Source organism: Tympanuchus pallidicinctus, unplaced genomic scaffold, assembly GCF_026119805.1.
Source record: "Tympanuchus pallidicinctus isolate F22 unplaced genomic scaffold, pur_lepc_1.0 scaffold15, whole genome shotgun sequence".
NCBI classification, from domain to species: domain Eukaryota; kingdom Metazoa; phylum Chordata; class Aves; order Galliformes; family Phasianidae; genus Tympanuchus; species Tympanuchus pallidicinctus.
This window is the reverse complement of record NW_026294669.1, coordinates 12,662,612-12,689,498: the sequence shown is the minus strand read 5'-3', so window position 1 is coordinate 12,689,498 and position 26,887 is coordinate 12,662,612. Positions and strand designations below refer to the sequence as shown.

Below are 26,887 nucleotides of genomic sequence, written 5' to 3'. Positions count from 1 at the left end.
GACTTTCATTAGCGTTGTATGACTAGCATATCAGGAAGCAAAGGGTGTTGATATGCAAACAGTAATCTTAGAAAAAAGCTGTTGGCACCTCAGGTGAGAAGGGGATGGGGAAGAGGAGAGTCTCCAAGCAAACACTGCTCTCGTACCCAACGTCGCATTAAATGTTAGGATTGTCTGAAGGACAGCATTGTTCTGCTTCCGTGTATCTGGGAGAACCCTAGTGATTCTACTAGGGAGCTTCAGATAATTACCAGGTAGGGGTTAGATATTCTCTCCAATGGCCAAAGCGCGTCACCAATATTTTACAGATCGTTGGGAAAATGAGAGCTATGTTTTGGCCAGTTAACTACTAATTCATTCCACAGAAAAATCTATTGTGGAGAGAGGAAAAAAAAAAAAATTGAAACCACCCACTTTCACCTGAGGGTTACCATGGATGAGTTCCAACAGCTTTACCTTTCTGAGAGTATATCCCTCATGCACTGCCCCATTGCAATTGTAATTGGGTGAGGTCACGTCCCCGTTTGTTCTTACAGGTCACCATCCCTAGGTGACGACAACTTGTGGTGGAGTAGTAGCTGATTATCTGGCTGACATTTTGACAATCATGTCATTTCTTCAAATTCCTGGTTTCCATGACTGCCAGGAGAAAAGCAACAACCTTAGCACGACAACATGAATTTTTCTATCTCCTACCACTAATTCAGTAGCCCCCTGGTTTAAAGAAAAAAGAGAGAGAAATAAATCGAAGGTGAATTATATACGGAGCAACTGTCAGCAGAAATTGTTGCCTTAATCCTTCCTTAGCTTGGCTTGTAGACTCAGTACATTACAAATGACAAATAACAAGCTTACAAATTACGATAGTTCCAGTGCTTTTTTTTTTTTCCAATTTTTGTCAGAAACTTTGTGCAAAAGATCACAAAAATAAGTACTGATACGTAGAAATATCCAGACTCCTACAGGCATGGCTCAAAAATAAACAACCGGGGGGGGGGGGGTGGAACTTTTCAGACCCCGAAGAGAGTGTTTAGAAATTTCATGTACAAAAGGAGCACAGAAAAGGGGACTTGCACTGAAAGGGGACACGGAGGACTTTTCATTGGAAAAGGAAGCCCAACAGAATTCATATCCAAAAGAAACAAATTATACTTTAAAACTGCATGGCTGAGAAAGTAACTTGTCAAGGAAACAAGGGGCATGGTGCAACTCGAACAGTAGCCAACCAAGAGGCCTCCTACCAACCTCAAAGAGCTCTGGATAAGGCTTTTGTTTTGGTATGGATGTAGCTGTACTGCTTGGCTTGTTTGATAAGTAAGCATTGCAAAACTGCATGAAAGCTTTGAAATAGCACTTGTCTTAGAGAGCCTCACAAGCTCTCAGCTTCTGCTCAACTCTTTTATAGTGTTGCTTTCTGAAAAACCATAGTAGTAAAAGAGACTTTGTGGAAATGTAGCAGTGCAAAACAATACTTGAAATTCATCTTCAGTGTAAACTTAGTGTAGGTGAAGACAAGAAACAACGATGGCAGGAGATGGCAGAGTCTGAAGGAGTCAAATCCTGCCTCCTCTTAGACTCTGCTATCCAGGGTGAAGAAAGTACTTCAACCAATTGGCTTACAGTGATAGGAGGGAAGGCTGATTTTTTTTGTCCTGAAGATGAGTTGTTTTGTTTATTTTTTTCAAGGTTCATCTCATTTAGATGTTGTGGATTCTGGAGGGATGCTTACTGTAATATGAAAAGCCAACAGGCATCAGTGATGTAGCTGCTTGGGGCTAGCAGACAACAGACGTGTCAGTTGGGAGACTCTCATTCATGCTACAGCTGCAGAAAATCTGGTTTATTTCAAATAGCACCAGACCTACATGGGTAGAAAGGCATCTTTAGGTGATCTGATTTAGCTCTGGATTATGAAATGTGAAGAACTGTTTACATGTATGCTATTTGTCAATTTCCCATACTAATCAGCAAATGGATTCTGGATCTTGAATAGATTGGAGACAGACCTATTATCTCTGAGCTCTGGATTACTGACTCAAAAGGGTGCTTTGACACATTACTTTCATATGTTCAGCTATAAGCAGACACAGGCATTTCCCAACCAGAGATGCCTAGGGTTGTTTTAGATACTAGGAGGATGTTCCCCAGTCCCAGCTGGCACCTCTGAAAGGAATGCATTTCTTGTAAGCCTTGTGCAGATGCATCTACTGGAGCTGCAAGGGTAGTTCAAGATTCCTTTATATAGGCAAATACTGGTATATGTAGCTAGCCTATTGCCAGGATCCTCCTCTCTCTCTATGATCAGTAGAGAGAAAGATTCACCTCTGGAGCCTGATCTTTCATCTTTAAGTGTGAGACTCCTGCTGTCCTTGCTTAATGACAAGCATGGAACAATTAACCTGTGAAAACAAATGCCAACCAAAACAAAAGGAAAAGACTCAAAGACAGCCTTCAACTTCTTGGTGGCCTAGGGCTCAATCCTATGCTTAGCAAAATCACTGGCAGATTTCAATGTGTGAAGATTCACATCTCCCCCTCCCCCCAGCCTAGCAAAACCACATTCCGCAAATTGTTCCTCACCAAATGTACGATCAGGTAAATGCTAATGTGGGCGAATGTCATTATTTTAATGTTTTGGCCTACACTATGAAAACCTAAGTATTGATAAATGGGATGGGTTGAGTCTGGAAAGACAGAGTTAAAATAGAGATGATGCTTTTTTTTTTTTTTGTCATCTATTTTAACATAACTAATTGTTAGGGGAGTCTTGTGGTTGAAGTTAATCTTAGCATAGCTCTAAATAGTGGGTTTTTTTTTTTTTTTAAAAGCTACTTTCACCCAAATGAGTTTAGTTAGTCTGAGTTGACAGCCTTTCTCCTGATTGGCTTAGTCTTCATTGTAGTGCCATGACAAGAAAAAGGGGGGGTGGGAGGGGAGGGGAGGGGGTATGCATTTAAAAAATACACTTGTCCTTTCTCCAGTAAGTAAATAAGGACAGTGGAAAAACTTACTGCAGATTACACTGCTGGCTATTTGGACTAATGCTTTATTTCTAATAGAGAAATGAGACTCAACTTTCAGAGGTCCTTAAATGCTTTGTAGTACTTAAAACATCTCGCAGCAAAGCAGATGCACAAAGTGTGGCTATTACTGACTAAGTCATTTCTGGGAAATAGGAATTTGCAGTGCCTAAATCTGTATCTCGGTATTTGGTAGCCTAAAAATACCTAGGAAAAAATAATTTTCAGAGGTTACAGAATTCTAGAAGAAAAAAAGGGTTTTGGGATCCTTCCGAATTCCCCTTATATTCTCTGAGGCTTTTCTTGTGGAATAGTTTCTGTTCTTTTCCCTAACAGAAACCCTTCAAAAACCTCTAGTGCTCTTTGGTTTTATATTAAAATAAGTCCTGACATTGTATACATACAAAGTATTTTTCTTGATGTTTACTGAAAGCTGTTACTTAGGATGGTAGTAAAAAAAAAAATAGGGTAGAAACCCCCCCACCACCTTTGGATTAAAGCCCTTTTAATAAAAATAGCATGAGCGGTTTGCAATTTGGGGGGGGGGGGGGGGGGGGTAGTGATTTAATTTGAGCTGTGAAAAATGAAGGCAGTCTTAACATTGGGAGATTTTTGAAAAATCATATTTATTTTTTATAATTTTAATTGTCACTAACTTTTACTAAAGTAAACCAATGATGCCTTCACTATAGAAAGCACTGCAATAAAATAAATAAACAAATTAAATAAATAGCGGAAGGGTTTATCTTACCTTCTTGCCTATTTAGTTTTTTGTTTTTTTGGTTTTTTTTGTTTTTTTTTTTTTTTTTTTTTTTTAGTTAGAGCATCAACAACCTGATTTAAAAGCAGGATCTTACATGCATGCCTCTACAGAAGTGTTCTTTTATCCAGCTCTGTAGCATATAAACATTCACACTCACTACATCCATGGGTACAGATGCATGTGTTTCTTTATACTTGAGCATGCCTTTATGTATGTGCAGTTCTTTTTCTTTACAGAAGTACACTGATGTACTTTCAAGAAGTTTTACCAGTCTGTACTATAATGAACTAGGGAAAGGAAAATAAATCAAGCTGACATGTTGTATTCCTGTTCTGTGCTTGCACATAGCATACCACTTACACCTCTCCCAGAACCAAGCCACTGAAGTTTATCTGAAATGTGCTAGTATCTACATTTGGTGATGGGAACTCGATTCTCCTTGAGAAATTTAAGTGTCTTGCAGAATCCAATTCTGATGACTGAAAGCAATCTAGTTACTTCAAAAATGAGAGGACTGTTTCATTGCTTAACATCCCTTCTCCAGGTATTCCGCTGTGTTTTGAACTCTATAGCTGCAATTTGTAGTATTTTCATTCCTATGAACTAACGTGTAGCAAAGCAGAAGGATGGCTTGTGTCTATCAGTCTGAATGGAGAAAGATAGTTTTACAGGATGAGAAAAAAGCACCTGTATGCTTTCCCTTCCTTCCTGTTCTGTTCTTCATAAAGCTTATTAAGAACATTAGGTTATCAGAGTCAGCACACACAGGGGTTGCTCTAAATGAAAATGTTTTAACACAGATGCAGGTGTCTGACAGCAAATTCTAAATACTCTTCAGCAGCCCTGGGAAGAAAATAGGCGAGGTGTGGAAAAACCTCACCTTGGAGGGACTTCTCAATTCCCTAGCGTTACAACATCTATGACTAAAAAGGCTCATACTAAAGCTATGCAGAACGATTAAAATGGGCAGGATTTGAGCCTTTGGTGTTCCTAGTCAGGAAAGGACAGAAGGCTTTAATCTTCTCTACTGTTTGTCTTAATTGTAGCATTTGGGATTTTTCTCACAGATTTCATAGGCTTGATTAAATATTAACCTTTTAAGACATAATGTTAAACCTCTGTTCTACAAAGAACTATCACTCAATCTTTCATGCAGTTTTTGCAGGATTTTTTTGAGCACTTGAAATTGTTTCTAATTATTTTTATTTTAATTACTGGTGAATAACATTTAAGATAAAACTATTGCTACTTTTCCTTTTGTGTATTTTATTTGCCTCAGTGGTAACAGTGTTTAACCTCAGCATGTGATAATCCTCCATATGTCATGAACATATGCTGCATTTATAACATTTCAGACAAATATAGTACACCTAAGTCCTAGCAGCTTCCTAAAACCCTTGGAGATTCAAGCTACTACTTACCATGCTACAGCTAGAGATATGCTAGAGTATGTTGGGTCTACAAAGCCAGCCTTATGAGATGGAGGTGAAAGAGGTGTATGGGAATGATATTTGTTGTTGATACATACATTCTTGGAAAAGAATCAGTAAGCCTAAAAGTTACAGTAAAAGGACAGGAGGTTGGGGGAAGGAACTTAAATAAGAAAGACAGTTTGATTTTTTTTTTTTTTTTTTTTTTTTTGTTACCTCATACTGGTGACTCAACTGGTATAAATTAATGTGATTGCTGAAATCAATTGAGATATGTCTGTTCGTATCATTTGAGAATTGTTCTTGTTTGTTACAGCTGTTTAAATAAGCCTGTGAAGTAAGTCAGGTGGTTTGGTCTCACTCTTTCCCTCTCTGCTGTCCCAGGATCTGTGGAGCTATGTACTTACGTAGTCCAGCTCTATTGTAAGTGTGACTAGTGTAAGTGTGGTTGAAGAGTGGGGGGGAGGGAAACAACACAATGCAAAAAACACAAGAGTTTAACAAGAGTTAAAGTATGGACTTCAGAACATCCAGGAAGTCACAGCAGAAACTAGGTGAGTGTGTGGACCTAACTTTGTTTAGAGTGGGATAACAGGTCTCTTGAGCCACAGAAGTAAACTGCGATTGCCAGGTTGTTATGCAGAGAATGAGGCACTGCGATTGTTGTCAGTGTTTGTTTTGCAGGGTGATCTTTCCCAAATTAAAAAAAAAAAAAAATGAAGCAAAAGAAAATGAACATTTAAAAAAAGGTGGGGGGGGGGAAGGGGGAGGGAGGAAGAGTAGGGGGAAGAAAGGAAGGGAGGAAGGAAGTTCAGGGGAGTAAGAGTAAAAAGAAATTGCATTGTCCATCAAATAAAATATTCTCGTTTGCACTCGCTCACTGTGTTCTGCAAGTCAATGTCAGCTTTAAAAGAGCTCTCAAGATTTTCTGGGTATTCCTTCTCCTTTGTTTGGCTACTTCGATGTGCCTGTTTGTGCTGATAGAGGAATCTGCTCATGATGGCGATGATGCAAAAGATGATGAATATCACAACTGCTATTACACCTGAGGAGAGGTGGGGAAAAAAAAAAAGGGAAGGGTAGAAAGGGTAAAATGCAGAAATAAAGACTCAGTTATGTAAAAAATACATTACTGGTGCATTTCAGTTTCAACGATATGATAGAACAATGAATCTTTGTACTCAGTCTTCTGTCTCTGTTGTGCTCTTCTTGATTAGCTGTATTTGGATTTTTATCTACTTGGGTGACATGGACAGTGAGCACTGATATAATTGACCTTCTGATTTGGATCAACTTCTGACTTCACTAGAAGCAAAGTTGGATCAGTGTTTGTTTATAAAAACAAAACTAGATACGTATGTTCAAACAAATCCCTGCTCTGTCGTATTTTCTCCTTTCAGAGATAACATAGTTGGCATGAGCCTTGTACAATTAGATTTATAGCTTCTAGATTATTTTATAGGATGCCCTGTAGGGAGCTGCCTTCAATAATAAACAGAGATGAATTGCCTTCCTGGTTGTTAAAGGAAGATGAAAACCCTACATAAAGCTATAAAGACAACTTTCCTTATCTATATAGATGCTTCCATACAATCTAGCAAGCTCTTCCATAACACCAACTCACAGAGTGCTCAAGGAGTAGAGGATGCGTGAGTAAGGTGTTGAGGCTCTCATCGGTGTGGTGCGCAAAGCAGTTACTGATTAATGTGGTGGATACCCACTATTGCCTTAGTTGAAAGTGTATATTCCTACATAGGTAGCTTAGTTATAGGTATGTACCAAGAAAATAATGGAAGTGCATTAGGTAAAAGTGTTTTATCATCTAACAATTACTTTTCAATTGTAATAGTCAAAAGTTGTTACCTCCAATCACAGCAGAATCACTTCTGACAGCATTGGTGAGAGGCTCTCTTTCGTCTGTCTTCCCAAATGGATCTATTGGTTAAATGGAATAAGATGAATTATTTCTATCAACTATTTCATTTTTTTTTTTTTTATGTGGCTTAGAGAGAAGTGTCCTCTTAATCTTGTGAATTGTAACTTTTTTAGGAAGATGTCATTTGGGGTTTTGGAAAATTAAACCGAAAATGTCTCTAAGCTTGCGAGACAAATTTCTCCTACATCTTCACTGATAAAGATGTATTTAAGAAAAAATGGAAAAGCTTACAACTACTCTAACACCTGAAAGTGTTTTTTCAGTGTATCTGTAGTGAAATCACTGATAGAAATTTGAGCTAAATAGCACGTTGGGAGCTTTACTCGTAGTTCTTTTTTTTTTTTTTTTTTTAATACCTAAGAAAAGATACCAAAAGAAGGGAAATATGGGAATGCTGTAACTCTGACCTATATTTGTAGATGAACATATACAAGTCAAATTAAACCTTATAAAGAGGGGAGATATTTTCAGTGTTACCGTCCATTTTGTATTTGCGGTGCATGTTTCTGGTGTGCTTCATAGCAGACAATTCAGACTCCTTTGGGTGGAGGGAAGAAAGCTAGAGGTGGGAGTCGGCACATAAGCAGTGCGCTCAGAGTAATCAGCAGCCTCTGATGCAAAAGAGCATCATTTGTTTTCTGTTAAATATCTTAATTAGAAGCTGCAGGAAAATGAGATTTGATGCAAGTCCAAATGTAAAAGGAATCGTGATAGGATATGAGCTTATAATAGTTCTCAGAAGACAAAGAGGCTTTGGTGGTCAAGGGGCAAAAACCATCTGTTAATTTGTACCCATTTCTGGTTGTTAGGATCCTTGCTGCATCTGCTGCAGACTGAAGTGGCAACTCAATTACCCCTGCCAGTGGTGAGGATGCTCCCAGCTGCTCTGAGTCTCCTTGACTGCATAAAATTCATGTATGTAAAATATTTCAGAGGACGGTCTCGGGATTGAAAGACACATGCAAACTGTTGGAATCACCTTACTGATAACACTCCGCGCTGTTGCTTCTCTTTTGCCTGAGAGAATCAAGTAGTGATTTTAGTGGATGTCATACATATCTGTCAAGGGGTTTGTACAAAGGTTTTTTTTTTTTTCCTCCTTTCTGCTAGAGCAGAAACAGATTTGATTGTTATAAGATGCCTATGGCTGATCGCCACTGGGATATGAAATCTGTGTGATGTTTATGTTTTCCTTTCAGATCTGCAGCACTGGAGCTACCTAGAGTGGATGGGAACGACCAATGAGGCACATAACCATACTTCAGATGCTGTGAATGCTATGACAGGTTTTCTATTCGCTTTAAAGAAAATGTGGTAAATGTCTTTCTAAAGCAGCACTGGCTAATCTTAATGCCCATTCTTAACACTTTAAATTCTTAGAGACAAAGTAACTTAGCGGTTCCAGTGTTTATAACATTCTCACAAGTGCATTACAGTAAAAATGAAGGGAACATTGCACTCCAGTATTCTTTTAAATTCCTTTTTTCCTTTTGGCAGGACGTACCTGAAGAGGAGTATATGGTGGTTGCTGTGTTCACATCTGCTTCCGTTAGGGATGAGCAGCTGGATTCGGTCAAGGAACCCTTGACCGTCACGGGAGCAATGCTGGGATGGCGTAAGGCAGCTTTCAGGGGAGCGATGTGGTTATACCAAACAGAAGACATGCAGCCAGTGAAACCGTAGACATTTGCCTTTGAGACTTCAGGGTCCAGTGCTAAACTGTCTGCGACACAACAGAAAAACAGTCTGGAGATTGTCAGTTTGAGGAAGACAGGTTAAAAAAATTATTAATTATTTTATTGTATTGACTGCTTTATTTCATTTAATCTCAAGTGGTTGTTTAGGTGTTCCCTTAGCTTACTATCAAGATGGCTTGAACAGCAGACTGCGTTACATTTCTTTTCTTATCCCTTTCTTCTATTGTTTTGACAGTACGTAACACATAGTGGATGTGAATCACTACAGTAGTAGCAATTAAAAAATAGTAGTAAACAGTAAAAAGAAAAACAATGAACATCACGGAATCGGTGAGATGATCCTTTTCAGCTTTTGGATTACTCTCTATTGTCTATTAAACATCACTTTATCTGGCTCAGTATTAAATAGCTTACTAATATAGCCTTCCACCCTTCTCTGGGTGTCTATTCTTTAACTTACTTTTGCAGTCCACCTAATCATGTCAGTAGCATTGGCATTTGTTATTTTTATAGTCTGAGTTGTTAAGAATCATTCAAGTTACGAGTTTGGCTGTCATAACAGTCGTTAGCCCTATTGCACTGAGACAAAAAAATTGAAAACTATACTTGGTTTACTCTGCATCCAAAGCCAAACTAGTGCCTCTGTACTCTCCAAAGATGAGATGGTAGAATTAATGTGTGTGTCTGCATTTACTTAAATTTCACAAATATGAAGTAAGCTCAAAAGCAGGCCTTCTTTATTTGGTTACTTTACTTAATATCAAAGGTTCTCTTTTTAAGCTTGTGAAGGACAGCAAAGCCATCATCCCTTTCCCTGAAGCTTTTATTTACTTGGCAGAAATACAAATTTGTATTGTTAAGAGGTCAACAGAACAAGCACAAGTGGCTTGCTTTTAGTTTTTTTTTTTTCCTCTTTTCTCTTTTAATTGACTTTGATACAAGACAAAACCTAGATGTGTTCAAAAACAGTATCAGTAGTTCTTCAGAACTGTAGAAACTACCTGCTGTGGAAAGTACTCCAGCACTGAAAACTCCGGACGTAAGTAGTTCCGACAATGCTGGAAAACAAGGATTCTCAGCTTTTCAAGTTTATTTTCATTGCTTGAAAGATAATGATGTTAAACGTTAAAATGGACTCCAGTTTTTCTACTATCAAACTTTCAGCCAAAGGAATTTAGGAACAAAGTAGGGTGCCTCTTTGATCTTTGAAACTGATTTTGCCACCTGAGTAACAAAGACATCTTTTATGTGTAAAACCATACTAAGCCATCTGAACTTTGGCACTTAGGATCTGTGTCCATGATGTCATGCAGCCAGAGGGAACAAGAAAAGTCTATTAAGTTAGAAGACTAAATACTCTGATGGATGGATGAACTACTGCTGCCAGAGGAGTTAAGAGGACAATCTCTGGGCTGGGAATGACCGAACAACTGCCAGAGAGATGTGAAGGTAAGTAGTAAGACTTGGACACTGAAAAAACCCTGTAGCATTCAGGTTTTTAATGAGATTCTGGTGGAGGTCCTAAGAAGCAGACAAGGGTCCAAGTTTCTGCATGAAGGTTTATAGAAAATAGTTTTTTTTGTAGTATTTGTCATCATTGTTAAATTAACAAAAACCTTTTTGTTGTATACTGATGTTTTGTGTGTAAACATCAGTACTGTCAGCACTTACTATTTTATTAACTTGGACACAAACAGTGGATGTGTTGGTGTCTTTCAGGCATCAGGCAATCTAAATGGTTCTGTTTTGTCCCAATGTGCAAAAGGTAAAATAAAGTATTGAATTATTTTTTTTTTTTATGGTACCATAGCTTGAAAAGTCCAGGAGTACTGTTGAAGACTTATTCATAAAAGAAAGTCAATTTATGGGCAAATTATTATAGTCTGTTGTTGAACTATTCTTTGCACGAATGAGAAAGAGGTGATTTGTTAGAAGGTTTTGAAATTAGGGTTTTTAAAAAAAAAAAAAAAAAATCTAAGGAAAAAACTGACAAAAACACCGGAGGCTTCTGGTAAAAATTCCATGTATGCAGATAGGGGTTTCTGAGACATCAGGTCTTTATCTGCAGTCAACAAGACTCCTATAGGACTTGGAGGCAAATGGTATCAGGTGCTTTATGAATCCTTGTGTGGATAATGTATGTCGGAGATGATAACAGGATGTAACTGTGTTAAGTTAAATGACTTGTGTACAGAGGAGTGGGATTGTGAGAAAAGTAATTGTGCTTTTGTGGAATTGAACTGTTCATCCCTCAAAACATAGTTCTTTGTATTTCTGAGGAAAAAAATTACTCTTCCTCTTCATTAGGTACACTGTAAGCTTGATCAAGAAGTAGGGTACCAGATATGAAATGTACTTCAGAAATAGCTCTGAATCAGGAAAGGACAATGAGAAGGAACTGAAAGTATTTGTTCTCATGTTTTCCCAGGAATGGAAAGAATATTACAGGATTTCCTTGCAAACAACTGAAAAAAGAGTGCCAAGAGGAAAGATTTGAGATAATGATTTCATTGGCCTGAGAGAAGATAATTTTGGTCACGCAATTGGTATGGTATCAAAAAGACAGCTTGTCACAGAAGAAGAAATTTCACCTTGGATTACACTGTGAAATTCATGATGTGAAAGTTTGGAATGTAGGAAATAAAATCAGTCTCAACATTGCCAGCCCTACATGGTTCTGCATGAGCTTGAAATGTAACATATTGGGGAAAAAAAAAAGGAATGGGGAAAAAAAACACGGGCCTTGGATTGCATGAAGCGGTTGTGTTATTGTAGCCTGGTTATTTTCAGTAGAGTAAACTAGCTCCTAAAACACTCTGAAATAGCTGCAAGGATTATGTGTAAAATACTGCTCCACGGAACCATGCTGGGCTGTGCAGAGACATATAAGTGAAACACCGATAGCTGGAGAATGTCTGCCTCCAAGTCGGTCTCACAAAAGCAGCCTGACACCGAAGCTTCCCAGTAAGACCAAAGAGTAAATGGTGGACTGCCACGAGCATGGGTGTAAAAGGGTAAGATTACAGGTATTGCCACAGAAGAAAAGTACATGATGAAATGGACAGCAGAGTGAGACAGCACAGAAGAGCTCTGAAGAAAAGAAACTGAATAAATGAAAAGAAACAGATGGTGTTGGAGTCTCCATCTCATCTCGTCTCGTCTCGTCTCGTCTCGTCTCGTCTCGTCTCGTCTCGTCTCGTCTCGTCTCGTCTCGTCTCGTCTCGTCTCGTCTCGTCTCGTCTCGTCTCGTCTCGTCTCGTCTCGTCTCGTCTCGTCTCGTCTCGTCTCGTCTCGTCTCGTCTCGTCTCGTCTCGTCTCGTCTCGTCTCGTCTCGTCTCGTCTCGTCTCATCTCTCTCATCTCATCTCTCATCTCTCATCTCATCTATCTCATCTCATCTCTCAATCCCATCCCATCCCATCCCATCCCCCCATCCCCCCATCCCCCCATCCCCCCATCCCCCCATCCCCCCATCCCCCCATCCCCCCATCCCCCCATCCCCCCATCCCCCCATCCCCCCATCATCCCATCATCCCATCCCCCCATCATCCCATCATCCCATCATCCCATCATCCCATCATCCCATCATCCCATCATCCCATCATCCCATCATCCCATCATCCCATCATCCCATCATCCCATCATCCCATCCTCCCATCCTCCCATCATCTCATCTCATCTCATCTCATCTCATCTCATCTCATCTCATCTCATCTCATCTCATCTCATCTCATCTCATCTCATCTCATCTCATCTCATCTCATCTCATCTCATCTCATCTCATCTCATCTCATCTCATCTCATCATCCCATCATCTCATCTCATCTCATCTCATCTCATCTCATCATCCCATCATCTCATCATCCCATCATCTCATCTCATCTCATCTCATCTCATCATCCCATCATCTCATCTCATCTCATCTCATCTCATCATCCCATCATCTCATCTCATCTCATCTCATCTCATCATCCCATCATCTCATCTCATCTCATCTCATCTCATCTCATCATCTCATCTCATCTCATCTCATCTCATCTCATCTCATCATCCCATCATCTCATCTCATCTCATCATCCCATCATCTCATCTCATCTCATCTCATCTCATCTCATCATCTCATCTCATCTCATCTCATCTCATCTCATCATCCCATCATCTCATCTCATCTCATCATCCCATCATCTCATCTCATCTCATCTCATCTCATCATCCCATCATCTCATCTCATCTCATCTCATCTCATCATCCCATCATCTCATCTCATCATCCCATCATCTCATCCCATCATCCCATCATCCCATCATCCCATCATCCCATCCCATCATCCCATCATCCCATCATCCCATCCCATCATCCCATCATCCCATCCCATCATCCCATCATCCCATCCCATCATCCCATCATCCCATCCCATCATCCCATCATCCCATCCCATCATCCCATCATCCCATCATCCCATCCCATCATCCCATCATCTCATCCCATCATCCCATCATCCCATCATCTCATCCCATCATCCCATCATCCCATCATCCCATCATCCCATCATCTCATCCCATCATCTCATCCCATCATCCCATCATCCCATCATCCCATCCCATCATCCCATCATCTCATCCCATCATCCCATCATCCCATCATCCCATCATCTCATCCCATCATCTCATCCCATCATCCCATCATCCCATCATCTCATCCCATCATCCCATCATCCCATCATCCCATCATCCCATCATCCCATCATCCCATCATCCCATCATCCCATCATCCCATCATCCCATCATCCCATCATCCCATCATCTCATCCCATCATCCCATCATCCCATCATCTCATCTCATCATCCCATCATCCCATCATCTCATCTCATCATCCCATCATCTCATCTCATCATCCCATCATCCCATCATCTCATCTCATCATCCCATCATCCCATCATCTCATCTCATCATCCCATCATCCCATCATCTCATCTCATCATCCCATCATCCCATCATCTCATCTCATCATCCCATCATCCCATCATCTCATCTCATCATCCCATCATCTCATCTCATCATCTCATCTCATCTCATCTCATCTCATCTCATCATCCCATCATCTCATCTCATCTCATCTCATCTCATCTCATCTCATCATCCCATCATCTCATCTCATCTCATCTCATCTCATCATCCCATCATCTCATCTCATCTCATCTCATCTCATCATCCCATCATCTCATCTCATCTCATCTCATCTCATCTCATCATCCCATCATCTCATCTCATCTCATCTCATCTCATCTCATCATCCCATCATCTCATCTCATCTCATCTCATCTCATCTCATCTCATCATCCCATCATCTCATCTCATCTCATCTCATCTCATCTCATCTCATCATCCCATCATCTCATCTCATCTCATCTCATCTCATCTCATCATCCCATCATCTCATCTCATCTCATCTCATCTCATCTCATCTCATCATCCCATCATCTCATCTCATCTCATCTCATCTCATCTCATCATCCCATCATCTCATCTCATCTCATCTCATCTCATCTCATCTCATCATCCCATCATCTCATCTCATCTCATCTCATCTCATCTCATCTCATCATCCCATCATCTCATCTCATCTCATCTCATCTCATCTCATCATCCCATCATCTCATCTCATCTCATCTCATCTCATCTCATCTCATCATCCCATCATCTCATCTCATCTCATCTCATCTCATCTCATCTCATCATCCCATCATCTCATCTCATCTCATCTCATCTCATCTCATCTCATCATCCCATCATCTCATCTCATCTCATCTCATCTCATCTCATCATCCCATCATCTCATCTCATCTCATCTCATCTCATCTCATCTCATCATCCCATCATCTCATCTCATCTCATCTCATCTCATCTCATCATCCCATCATCTCATCTCATCTCATCTCATCTCATCTCATCTCATCTCATCTCATCATCCCATCATCTCATCTCATCATCCCATCATCTCATCTCATCTCATCATCCCATCATCTCATCTCATCTCATCTCATCATCCCATCATCTCATCTCAATCTCAATCTCATCTCATCTCAATCTCAATCTCAATCTCAATCTCAATCTCAATCTCAATCTCAATCTCAATCTCAATCTCAATCTCAATCTCATCTCAATCTCATCTCATCTCATCATCCCATCATCTCATCTCAATCTCAATCTCATCTCATCTCAATCTCAATCTCAATCTCAATCTCATCATCCCATCATCTCATCTCAATCTCAATCTCATCATCCCATCATCTCATCTCATCTCATCTCATCTCATCATCCCATCATCTCATCTCAATCTCAATCTCATCTCATCTCAATCTCAATCTCAATCTCATCATCCCATCATCTCATCTCAATCTCAATCTCATCATCCCATCATCTCATCTCAATCTCAATCTCATCATCCCATCATCTCATCTCATCTCATCTCATCTCATCTCATCATCCCATCATCTCATCTCAATCTCAATCTCATCTCATCTCAATCTCAATCTCAATCTCAATCTCATCATCCCATCATCTCATCTCAATCTCAATCTCATCATCCCATCATCTCATCTCAATCTCAATCTCATCATCCCATCATCTCATCTCATCTCATCTCATCTCATCTCATCATCCCATCATCTCATCTCAATCTCAATCTCATCATCCCATCATCTCATCTCATCTCATCTCATCTCATCTCATCATCCCATCATCTCATCTCAATCTCAATCTCATCATCCCATCATCTCATCTCATCTCATCTCATCTCATCTCATCATCCCATCATCTCATCTCATCTCATCTCATCTCAATCTCATCATCCCATCATCTCATCTCATCTCATCTCATCTCATCTCAATCTCATCATCCCATCATCTCATCTCATCTCAATCTCATCATCCCATCTCATCATCCCATCTCATCATCCCATCTCATCATCCCATCTCATCATCCCATCTCAATCTCATCTCATCTCATCATCCCATCTCATCATCCCATCTCATCATCCCATCTCATCTCAATCTCATCTCAATCTCATCATCCCATCTCATCATCCCATCTCATCTCAATCATCTCATCTCAATCTCATCATCCCATCTCATCATCCCATCTCATCTCAATCTCATCTCAATCTCATCTCAATCTCATCATCCCATCTCATCATCCCATCTCATCTCAATCTCATCATCCCATCTCATCATCCCATCTCATCTCAATCTCATCTCAATCTCATCATCCCATCTATCTCATCATCCCATCTCATCTCATCTCAATCTCATCTCAATCTCATCATCCCATCTCATCATCCCATCTCATCTCAATCTCATCATCCCATCTCATCATCCCATCTCATCATCCCATCTCATCTCAATCTCATCATCCCATCTCATCATCCCATCTCATCATCCCATCTCATCTCAATCTCATCATCCCATCTCATCATCCCATCTCATCATCCCATCTCATCTCAATCTCATCATCCCATCTCATCATCCCATCTCATCATCCCATCTCATCATCCCATCTCATCTCAATCTCATCATCCCATCTCATCATCCCATCTCATCTCAATCTCATCTCAATCTCATCATCCCATCTCATCATCCCATCTCATCTCAATCTCATCTCAATCTCATCATCCCATCTCATCTCAATCTCATCTCATCTCATCTCATCTCAATCTCATCTCAATCTCATCTCATCTCATCTCATCTCAATCTCATCTCAATCTCATCTCATCTCATCTCATCTCAATCTCATCATCCCATCATCTCATCTCATCTCATCTCATCTCATCTCAATCTCATCATCCCATCATCTCATCTCATCTCATCTCATCTCATCTCATCTCAATCTCATCATCCCATCATCTCATCTCATCTCATCTCATCTCATCCCATCATCCCATCCCATCTCATCTCATCTCATCCCATCATCCCATCTCATCTCATCTCATCTCATCTCATCCCATCATCCCATCCCATCTCATCTCATCTCATCCCATCATCCCATCTCATCTCATCTCATCTCATCTCATCCCATCATCCCATCCCATCTCATCTCATCTCATCCCATCATCCCATCTCATCTCATCTCATCTCATCTCATCCCATCATCCCATCCCATCTCATCTCATCTCATCCCATCATCCCATCTCATCTCATCTCATCTCATCTCATCTCATCCCATCATCCCATCCCATCCCATCTCATCCCATCATCCCATCCCATCCCATCCCATCATCCCATCCCATCCCATCCCATCCCATCATCCCATCCCATCCCATCCCATCCCATCATCCCATCCCATCCCATCATCCCATCATCCCATCCCATCCCATCATCCCATCCCATCCCATCCCATCCCATCATCCCATCCCATCCCATCCCATCCCATCATCCCATCCCATCCCATCATCCCATCATCCCATCCCATCCCATCATCCCATCATCCCATCCCATCCCATCATCCCATCATCCCATCCCATCCCATCATCCCATCCCATCCCATCCCATCATCCCATCCCATCCCATCCCATCATCCCATCCCATCATCCCATCATCCCATCCCATCATCCCATCATCCCATCCCATCATCCCATCCCATCCCATCATCCCATCATCCCATCCCATCATCCCATCCCATCCCATCCCATCATCCCATCATCCCATCCCATCATCCCATCCCATCCCATCCCATCATCCCATCCCATCCCATCCCATCATCCCATCCCATCCCATCCCATCATCCCATCCCATCCCATCCCATCATCCCATCCCATCCCATCCCATCATCCCATCCCATCCCATCCCATCATCCCATCCCATCCCATCATCCCATCCCATCCCATCATCCCATCCCATCCCATCCCATCATCCCATCCCATCCCATCATCCCATCCCATCCCATCCCATCATCCCATCCCATCCCATCCCATCATCCCATCCCATCCCATCCCATCATCCCATCCCATCCCATCCCATCATCCCATCCCATCCCATCATCCCATCCCATCCCATCATCCCATCCCATCATCCCATCCCATCCCATCATCCCATCCCATCCCATCCCATCATCCCATCCCATCCCATCATCCCATCCCATCCCATCCCATCATCCCATCCCATCCCATCATCCCATCCCATCCCATCATCCCATCCCATCCCATCCCATCATCCCATCCCATCCCATCATCCCATCCCATCCCATCATCCCATCCCATCCCATCCCATCATCCCATCCCATCCCATCCCATCATCCCATCCCATCCCATCCCATCATCCCATCCCATCCCATCCCATCATCCCATCTCATCCCATCCCATCCCATCCCATCTCATCATCTCATCCCATCCCATCCCATCCATCCCATCTCATCATCTCATCCCATCCCATCCCATCCATCCCATCTCATCATCTCATCTCATCATCTCATCCCATCCCATCATCCCATCCCATCCCATCCCATCATCCCATCCCATCCCATCATCCCATCCCATCCCATCTCATCTCATCCCATCCCATCCCATCCCATCTCATCATCTCATCCCATCCCATCCCATCCATCCCATCTCATCATCTCATCCCATCCCATCCCATCCATCCCATCTCATCATCTCATCTCATCATCTCATCCCATCCCATCCCATCCCATCCCATCCATCTCATCTCATCTCATCTCATCTCATCTCATCTCATCTCATCTCATCTCATCTCATCATCTCATCTCATCTCATCTCATCATCTCATCTCATCTCATCTCATCTCATCTCATCTCATCATCTCATCTCATCTCATCATCTCATCTCATCTCATCATCTCATCTCATCTCATCTCATCATCTCATCTCATCCCATCTCATCTCATCATCTCATCTCATCATCTCATCCCATCCCATCCATCTCATCTCATCTCATCTCATCTCATCTCATCATCTCATCTCATCATCTCATCATCTCATCTCATCTCATCATCTCATCTCATCCCATCCCATCCCATCCATCTCATCTCATCTCATCTCATCTCATCTCATCTCATCTCATCTCATCTCATCCATCTCATCTCATCCCATCCCATCCCATCCATCTCATCTCATCTCATCATCTCATCTCATCTCATCCCATCCCATCCATCCCATCCCATCCATCCCATCCATCCCATCTCATCCATCTCATCTCATCTCATCATCTCATCTCATCTCATCATCTCATCTATCTCATCTCATCTCATCTATCTCATCTCATCTATCTCATCTCATCTATCTCATCTCATCTCATCTATCTCATCTCATCATCTCATCTATCTCATCATCTCATCTCCTCATCTCATCTCATCTCATCTCATCATCTCATCTCATCTCATCTCATCTCATCTCATCTCATCATCTCATCATCTCATCATCTCATCATCTCATCATCTCATCTCATCTATCTCATCTCATCATCTCATCTCATCTATCTCATCTCATCTATCTCATCTCATCTCATCATCTCATCTCATCTCATCATCTCATCATCTCATCTCACCTCACCTCACCACCTCACCTCACCTCACCACCTCACCTCACCACCTCACCTCACCACCTCACCTCACCTCACCACCTCACCTCACCTCACCACCTCACCTCACCTCACCTCACCTCACCTCACCACCTCACCTCACCACCTCACCTCACCTCACCTCACCACCTCACCTCACCTCACCTCACCTCACCTCACCACCTCACTTCACCACCTCACCACCTCACCACCTCACCTCACCACCTCACCTCACCACCTCACCTCACCTCACCTCACCTCACCTCACCACCTCACCTCACCTCACCTCACCACCTCACCTCACCACCTCACCACCTCACCTCACCACCTCACCTCACCTCACCTCACCACCTCACCTCACCACCTCACCTCACCTCACCTCACCTCACCTCACCTCACCTCACCTCACCACCTCACCTCACCACCTCACCTCACCTCACCTCACCACCTCACCTCACCACCTCACCTCACCTCACCTCACCACCTCACCACCTCACCTCACCACCTCACCACCTCACCTCACCTCACCTCACCACCTCACCTCACCTCACCACCTCACCTCACCTCACCACCTCACCTCACCTCACCTCACCTCACCTCACCTCACCTCACCTCACCTCACCTCACCTCACCACCTCACCTCACCTCACCTCACCACCTCACCTCACCTCACCACCTCACCTCACCTCACCACCTCACCTCACCTCACCTCACCACCTCACCTCACCTCACCACCTCACCTCACCACCTCACCTCACCACCTCACCTCACCTCACCTCACCTCACCACCTCACCTCACCTCACCTCACCACCTCACCTCACCACCTCACCACCTCACCTCACCTCACCTCACCACCTCACCTCACCACCTCACCTCACCTCACCTCACCTCACCACCTCACCTCACCACCTCACCTCACCACCTCACCTCACCTCACCTCACCTCACCTCACCACCTCACCTCACCTCACCTCACCACCTCACCTCACCTCACCTCACCTCACCTCACCACCTCACCTCACCTCACCTCACCACCTCACCTCACCTCACCTCACCTCACACCACCTCACCTCACCTCACCACCTCACCTCACCTCACCTCACCACCTCACCTCACCTCACCACCTCACCTCACCTCACCTCACCTCACCTCACCTCACCTCACCACCTCACCTCACCTCACCTCACCTCACCACCTCACCTCACCTCACCACCTCACCTCACCTCACCACCTCACCTCACCTCACCTCACCTCACCACCTCACCTCACCACCTCACCTCACCTCACCTCACCTCACCTCACCTCACCTCACCTCACCTCACCTCACCTCACCACCTCACCTCACCTCACCTCACCTCACCACCTCACCTCACCTCACCTCACCTCACCTCACCTCACCTCACCTCACCACCTCACCTCACCTCACCTCACCTCACCTCACCTCACCTCACCTCACCACCTCACCTCACCTCACCTCACCTCACCTCACCACCTCACCTCACCTCACCTCACCACCTCACCTCATCACCTCACCACCTCACCTCATCACCTCACCTCACCTCACCTCACCTCACCTCACCTCACCTCACCTCATCACCTCACCTCACCACATCACCTCACCTCATCACATCACCTCACCTCACCTCACCTCATCACATCACATCACCTCACCTCACCTCACCTCACCTCACCTCACCTCATCTCATCATCTCATCATCTCATCTCATCTCATCATCTCTTCTCATCTCATCATCTCATCATCTCATCTCATCTCATCTCATCTCATCTCATCTCATCTCATCATCTCATCTCATCATCTCATCTCATCTCATCTCAATCTCAATCTCAATCTCAATCTCAATCTCAATCTCAATCTCAATCTCATCATCTCATCATCTCATCTCAATCTCATCTCATCTCATCTCAATCTCATCTCATCTCATCTCATCTCAATCTCATCTCATCTCATCATCTCATCTCAATCTCAATCTCATGTCATCTCATCTCATCTCATCTCATCATCTCATCTCAATCTCAATCTCAATCTCATCTCATCTCATCTCATCATCTCATCATCTCATCTCAATCTCAATCTCAATCTCATCTCATCTCATCTCAATCTCATCTCATCATCTCATCATCTCATCTCATCTCATCTCATCCCCATGCCCATCCCCATTCCCCATCCCCATGCCCATCCCCATCCCCATCCCCATCCCATTCCCCATCCCATCCCCATCCCATCCCCATCCCCATCCCATTCCCATCCCCATCCCATTCCCCATCCCATTCCCCATCCCATTCCCCATCCCATTCCCCATCCCATCCCCTTCCCATTCCCATCCCATTCCCATTCCCATCCCATTCCCATCCCATTCCCACTAAACTATCCATCTCATCCCATTCCCATCCCATTCCCATCCCATTCCCATCCCATTCCCATCCCATTCCCATCCCATTCCCATCCCATCCCAACTAAACTATCCATCTCATCCCATTCCCATCCCATTCCCATCCCATTCCCATCCCATCCCAACTAAACTATCCATCCCATCCCATTCCCATCCCATTCCCATCCCATCCCAACTAAACTATCCATCCCATCCCATTCCCATCCCATTCCCATCCCATTCCCATTCCCATCCCATTCCCATCCCATTCCCATCCCATTCCCATTCCCATCCCATTCCCATCCCCATCCCCATCCCCATCCCATTCCCATCCCATTCCCATCCCCATCCCATCCCCATCCCCATTCCATCCCCATCCCATTCCCTTCCCATTCCCATTCCCTTCCCATTCCCATCCCATTCCCATCCCATTCCCATCCCATCCCCACTAAACTATCCATCTCATCCCATTCCCATCCCATTCCCATCCCATTCCCATCCCATTCCCATCCCATTCCCATCCCATTCCCATCCCATTCCCATCCCATCCCAACTAAACTATCCATCTCATCCCATTCCCATCCCATTCCCATCCCATTCCCATCCCATCCCAACTAAACTATCCATCTCATCCCATTCCCATCCCATTCCCATCCCATTCCCATCCCATCCCAACTAAACTATCCATCCCATCCCATTCCCCATCCCATTCCCATCCCATCCCATTCCCATCCCATTCCCATCCCATCCCAACTAAACTATCCATCCCATCTCATCCCATCTCATCTCATCTCATCTCAATCATCTCATCTCAATCATCTCATCTCAATCATCTCAATCATCTCATCTCAATCATCTCAATCATCTCATCTCATCTCAATCATCTCATCTCATCTCAATCATCTCATCTCAATCATCTCAATCATCTCATCTCAATCATCTCATCTCAATCATCTCATCTCAATCATCTCATCTCATCTCAATCATCTCATCTCAATCTCATGTCATCTCATCATCTCGTCTCATCCTCTTCTCATGCCCATCTCATCCCGTCTAACTTAATCTCATCCCATGTCATCCCATCCCATCTATCCCAATCCTCATCTTCTCCTCCCCTCTCTTTTCTTCTCAGAAAATCAGCGACACGAAATCATTTCTTGTATAATGGCAGCACACTTGACCATGAGACCCCAGTATGCCTTGTCTAGATAGGTGGTCCATTTTTGCATGGCATCAGAACATTCTTGTGTGGAGCAATGCCAGCAAAGAGAACATGTTCCTTCATTTCTATCTTGCCTGGATTTTGTGCAGCTTGAATATAGGTTCCCATTCTAGGCTTCCGAGCAGATGACGGATTGATTACAGAGAGTCCAGCAAAGAAGGCCTACTCAGATGATTAAAGAACGGGAGCGTCCTTTCTATGAGAAATGTATGAGAGAGCGCTGGGCCTTTGAATTGCTATTCTGGGAAGGTTTAAGGACTCTCGTTAGCACAGCTGTCAGATTTAACTTGGCAAATGAATTCCTGACACAAAAGAGAAAAGTCTGAGGAATTTCATTTAATATGTGAAGAAGAAACCTGATCTAGGATTAGGGTGAAATTAAATTGACTTTCTGGGATTGTGTGATTCCTGGTACAACAATAAGGTCTCCAGTGAGCTGGGTGAGCAAGTTTATTGCTCTAGTGCCATTACATAAAATTATTGCTACCTTATTATTACTAATGGAAATATCTAGAAACCTTGGAGAAAAGACAAAAAAAAAATGGGGAAGGACATATCCATTAAAATTTATCCAGAGACAAATCTGTGGTGGTTAACTGAGTGCCAAACCCTTAGAGATACGGGCTTTCTGACATTGCAAGAAACTTCTAAAAGTACTCCTAGTTTTGTGGCTACATCTAGTTTCCCCCATGAGGCTGAGTTGCACCTTGAAAATTTTCTGGTTACGTTTTTCAAGGTCTTTGTGCTATTTTCCATCTGATGGTTCTTCTCTTAGTTTTATTGATTGGTTATCTATAGGTGGAACTGTATGCAGTGGTCACGATATGAGCAATATTTGTTTTCATCACTATAGACGAAACTTGACAAACTGAGATTTTAGTTCAGCTCTGCTTTGGGCTGAAAAGTGTCAGGTTCTCAAACCTACCCACAAGGGTTTGAAAGCTTGCTGCTTTTTTAGATAAACATGAGTTTATTGAAGGGGAAAATCAGTTTCTGTCTTTAACCTACGTAGTGCAAAATGCACTGATGTCATCATATACAATTACATTGCATTGTAGTAGATGTTAGAGGACATTTATTATTTCTGTCAAGCTACCGGTCCTGGAGGCTGTGGGTGCTGTTAATAAAGCATATAAATTGAAGTAGTGAAACAGATGGCAAGCTTCGTATGGAGGTCCAATTCTATCAAAGGACTAAAATCTTTATAACCAAAGGAACATTTAGAATCTTACTGGGAATGCATAAGACTTATATAAAGAAATAAGACATAACCTGACAGCAAAATAGGATTGTAATTTCCAAATTTCTGGCAAAATTTTCCCAGTCTTGTATAAGCTTTGCAGCATGAAAGAGTAAATTCAAAAAACATACGTGCACAGAGCATGCAAAATTGTGCTGGCAGTGCAATATGTAACAAAAAAATTCCTTGCAGAATTCAAATAGAAAAGGACAGGGAGTGCAAAAGGGTAAAGAGGATGAAGGCTCAAAGCGCTGTTCTTCTTATCATTAGGAAACAGAAGTGGCTTCAGAGGAGCAAGCTACAGTCAGCAAAATGATATCATTAGGCCAAGATGCCACTCTGTGCAGCCACACAGGCAATATGAATCACTTTACTGGAATGAGCAATGGGAGACGCTAACATTGCTATGAGTACAAACAAGTAGAGCTGCCAAATTTTTGCACTGATGAGCTATATAAGTAAGAGTAGTAGACTGCTCGGATAACCCCTGCAGCTAAATCAACCACACACACACAAAAAAAACCCAATTCTATTAAAAATCCAGCACATAACACAGGTTAACTTAAACGCTATTAAAATGATGACTCAGGAATGTTTTTAGTAAAACCTACCTGTGACCTTGCCCAAAGTAAGAGATTTGATGGCCTTAAAATCAATCTCAGAAAAGTTGTGTTTGAGTTTGATAACTTGATCAACCTGGAAGAGGTCAGTACAATTAGTTCATTACAATAGCACGTAGACACACCTAGACCTTTGTCCTGCAGACTTGTGGGAAGAACCCCAGCTGCAAATAATTCTGTCCGCGTGATTCAGTTTCTAAAGATAACCAAGTGAATACACTTTGATTCTTGCATGAGAAGCTGAAAGGCGCACAAGAATAGTCATATAAAGGCCTTAAAGAAACTTTCCCTGCAGAAAAGTTTAAATGCTTAATGCTGAAATTCCTCTGCTTCCCAAAATCCATGTCTAGGTGCTGCAAAGTGCACACAAAAGAGGCTTCTCTGTAAATTGCTGTGGAGAATTAGGTCTGCATAAAATAAAGAAAACCACGGTGCAGCAGACAATAGAAGACTGCTACTAGAGGAGAATCCTGACAGCGTAAACCTCCTTCCTGCAGAATTAGGCCTACCTATCTTAGTTGCTGCATTAACCATGGATCATTTACCACCCAGAAATGGAAATCGCCAAGGAAAGAAAAATGACAGCACTCCATGCGTTCCTTTCCCTTTCTCATTCTTTTCTTTTATCATCGTTCAGCTTTTGTTCAGTCCCCGCCACTCTTCTCTATTAAATGGGTGTGGCTCAGACCTGCCAAATTTTGTTTTGTAATTTGAAGTGTAGAAATTAGGCTCAGAAGGAAAACACGAGGAGTAAGATGGTCCTCTTTATCCTGACTCGGTAAAACAGGCGACGTGTGGGAACAGGGCAAAGCAAAGACCTCATCTCCCATGGGAATCTAGACCCAAAAACAAGCCATGACGTACCTGAATGATGAGCTCTCTGCCTTCTCTGTTTATCTTCACATGATGCATCTCTCGATTGGCAAAATTTCCAGAGTCAATTGTGAAGATGAGCAGTCCATCCTTACTCAACTTGTATCGAACCTGTAAACTTCCTTAAAAGAAGAACAGAATTCTATAAAATCTGTGTCTACAATGAGATATACAACATATAACTCATTTTCTTTTTATTACAGTGAAGAAACACGGTTAAAAAGTCAAGAAAAAGGTTGAGAAGAAATGAAAGAATTCACACTCTAATGAAAGAAGACTCATAGAAGACTTTTCCTTCTTACTAGCTAATAAACTCTGCTGTGGAGAAACTAACTTAATTGAGTAACTGAGTATATCAAAGGAGAGTTTCTGTCCACAAGCCAGACCAAGCAAGGCCTTGGGAGTTTTATCTTCGTACATTAGTCTGCGAAGGGTTGCTTCCACCAGAGGGCATGCAGGTCTTGCACTGTTCTGGTAAACTAATACTTGCAGACTTTACTGCTTCAAGTAAAGGTTTCACCCAGACGTAACAGACAATACAGAAAATAATGAAAACCATGACAGCTGTAACTTCATTTCAAGCATTTAAATGCCTGGACTTATTGTGATTTATAAGCGATGCAAGAAAAGATATACTGTAAAAGATGTCAGAAAATAAACAACTTTGACCTTGGTTAACTAAACTATTTAAAAAACAATTAAGTTAAAAACAAATCTCAAGTATTTCTTTTAGTCTTTGTAGGAAAAAAAGAAAACTGATATAAACAACAGTAGCATAACAAATCAGAATGCATAAGAAAGCAAGGAATTCAATATGAATTTTTATCTTTCACAAATGACCAGAAGAACTACAGACACAAAATTTAGAAGGGAAGAAAGTGTTCAGATAAAATCCTGTCAAGCTTACTTTTCTGTGAATAAAGCAGCGGAGAGAAAAAAAATACTAAGCTTTTTTGGGGCGCTTTTTATGCACTGCAACCAAAACGGGTCAAGCAACAGCGGTACTAGAGAGTTAAAAAGCTTTTCCAAGGCTATTTTCTTAGTGTCTCAAAGGACAAAGCAAAGGACGGCATTGCAACCTTGAGCGAAGGCTCTTTCATTCATTCCTTGTTTGGAAAACCATTGTAAAA

The 26,887-nt window shown here is 42.4% G+C and overlaps 1 protein-coding gene and 1 long non-coding RNA gene across 7 annotated transcripts in view; one reads left to right on the top strand and one right to left on the bottom strand.

The window, feature by feature from the left end:
- LOC128076838 (uncharacterized) overlaps nt 1-11,853 on the top strand; it is a 256,043-nt gene extending 244,190 nt beyond the window's left edge. For 3 of the 5 annotated variants that reach the window (XR_008204669.1, XR_008204668.1, XR_008204671.1), the window contains 4 exons: nt 7,959-8,064; nt 8,647-8,923; nt 10,135-10,295; nt 11,275-11,853. This is a non-coding gene — a long non-coding RNA (uncharacterized LOC128076838). The remainder of the gene's footprint in view (nt 1-7,958; nt 8,065-8,646; nt 8,924-10,134; nt 10,296-11,274) is intronic. The other 2 variants (XR_008204672.1, XR_008204670.1) reach the window with 2 other exon arrangements.
- The window catches only part of CNTNAP5 (contactin associated protein family member 5), a 263,012-nt gene continuing 242,075 nt past the window's right edge, over nt 5,951-26,887 (bottom strand). For both annotated transcript variants that reach the window (XM_052675060.1, XM_052675061.1), the window contains 5 exons: nt 25,749-25,879; nt 24,876-24,960; nt 8,654-8,872; nt 7,077-7,148; nt 5,951-6,258 (listed from right to left, as the gene is read on the bottom strand). In XM_052675060.1, coding sequence (XP_052531020.1) covers nt 6,062-6,258; nt 7,077-7,148; nt 8,654-8,872; nt 24,876-24,960; nt 25,749-25,879 — 704 coding nt within the window. In that variant the 3' untranslated portion in view covers nt 5,951-6,061. The remainder of the gene's footprint in view (nt 6,259-7,076; nt 7,149-8,653; nt 8,873-24,875; nt 24,961-25,748; nt 25,880-26,887) is intronic.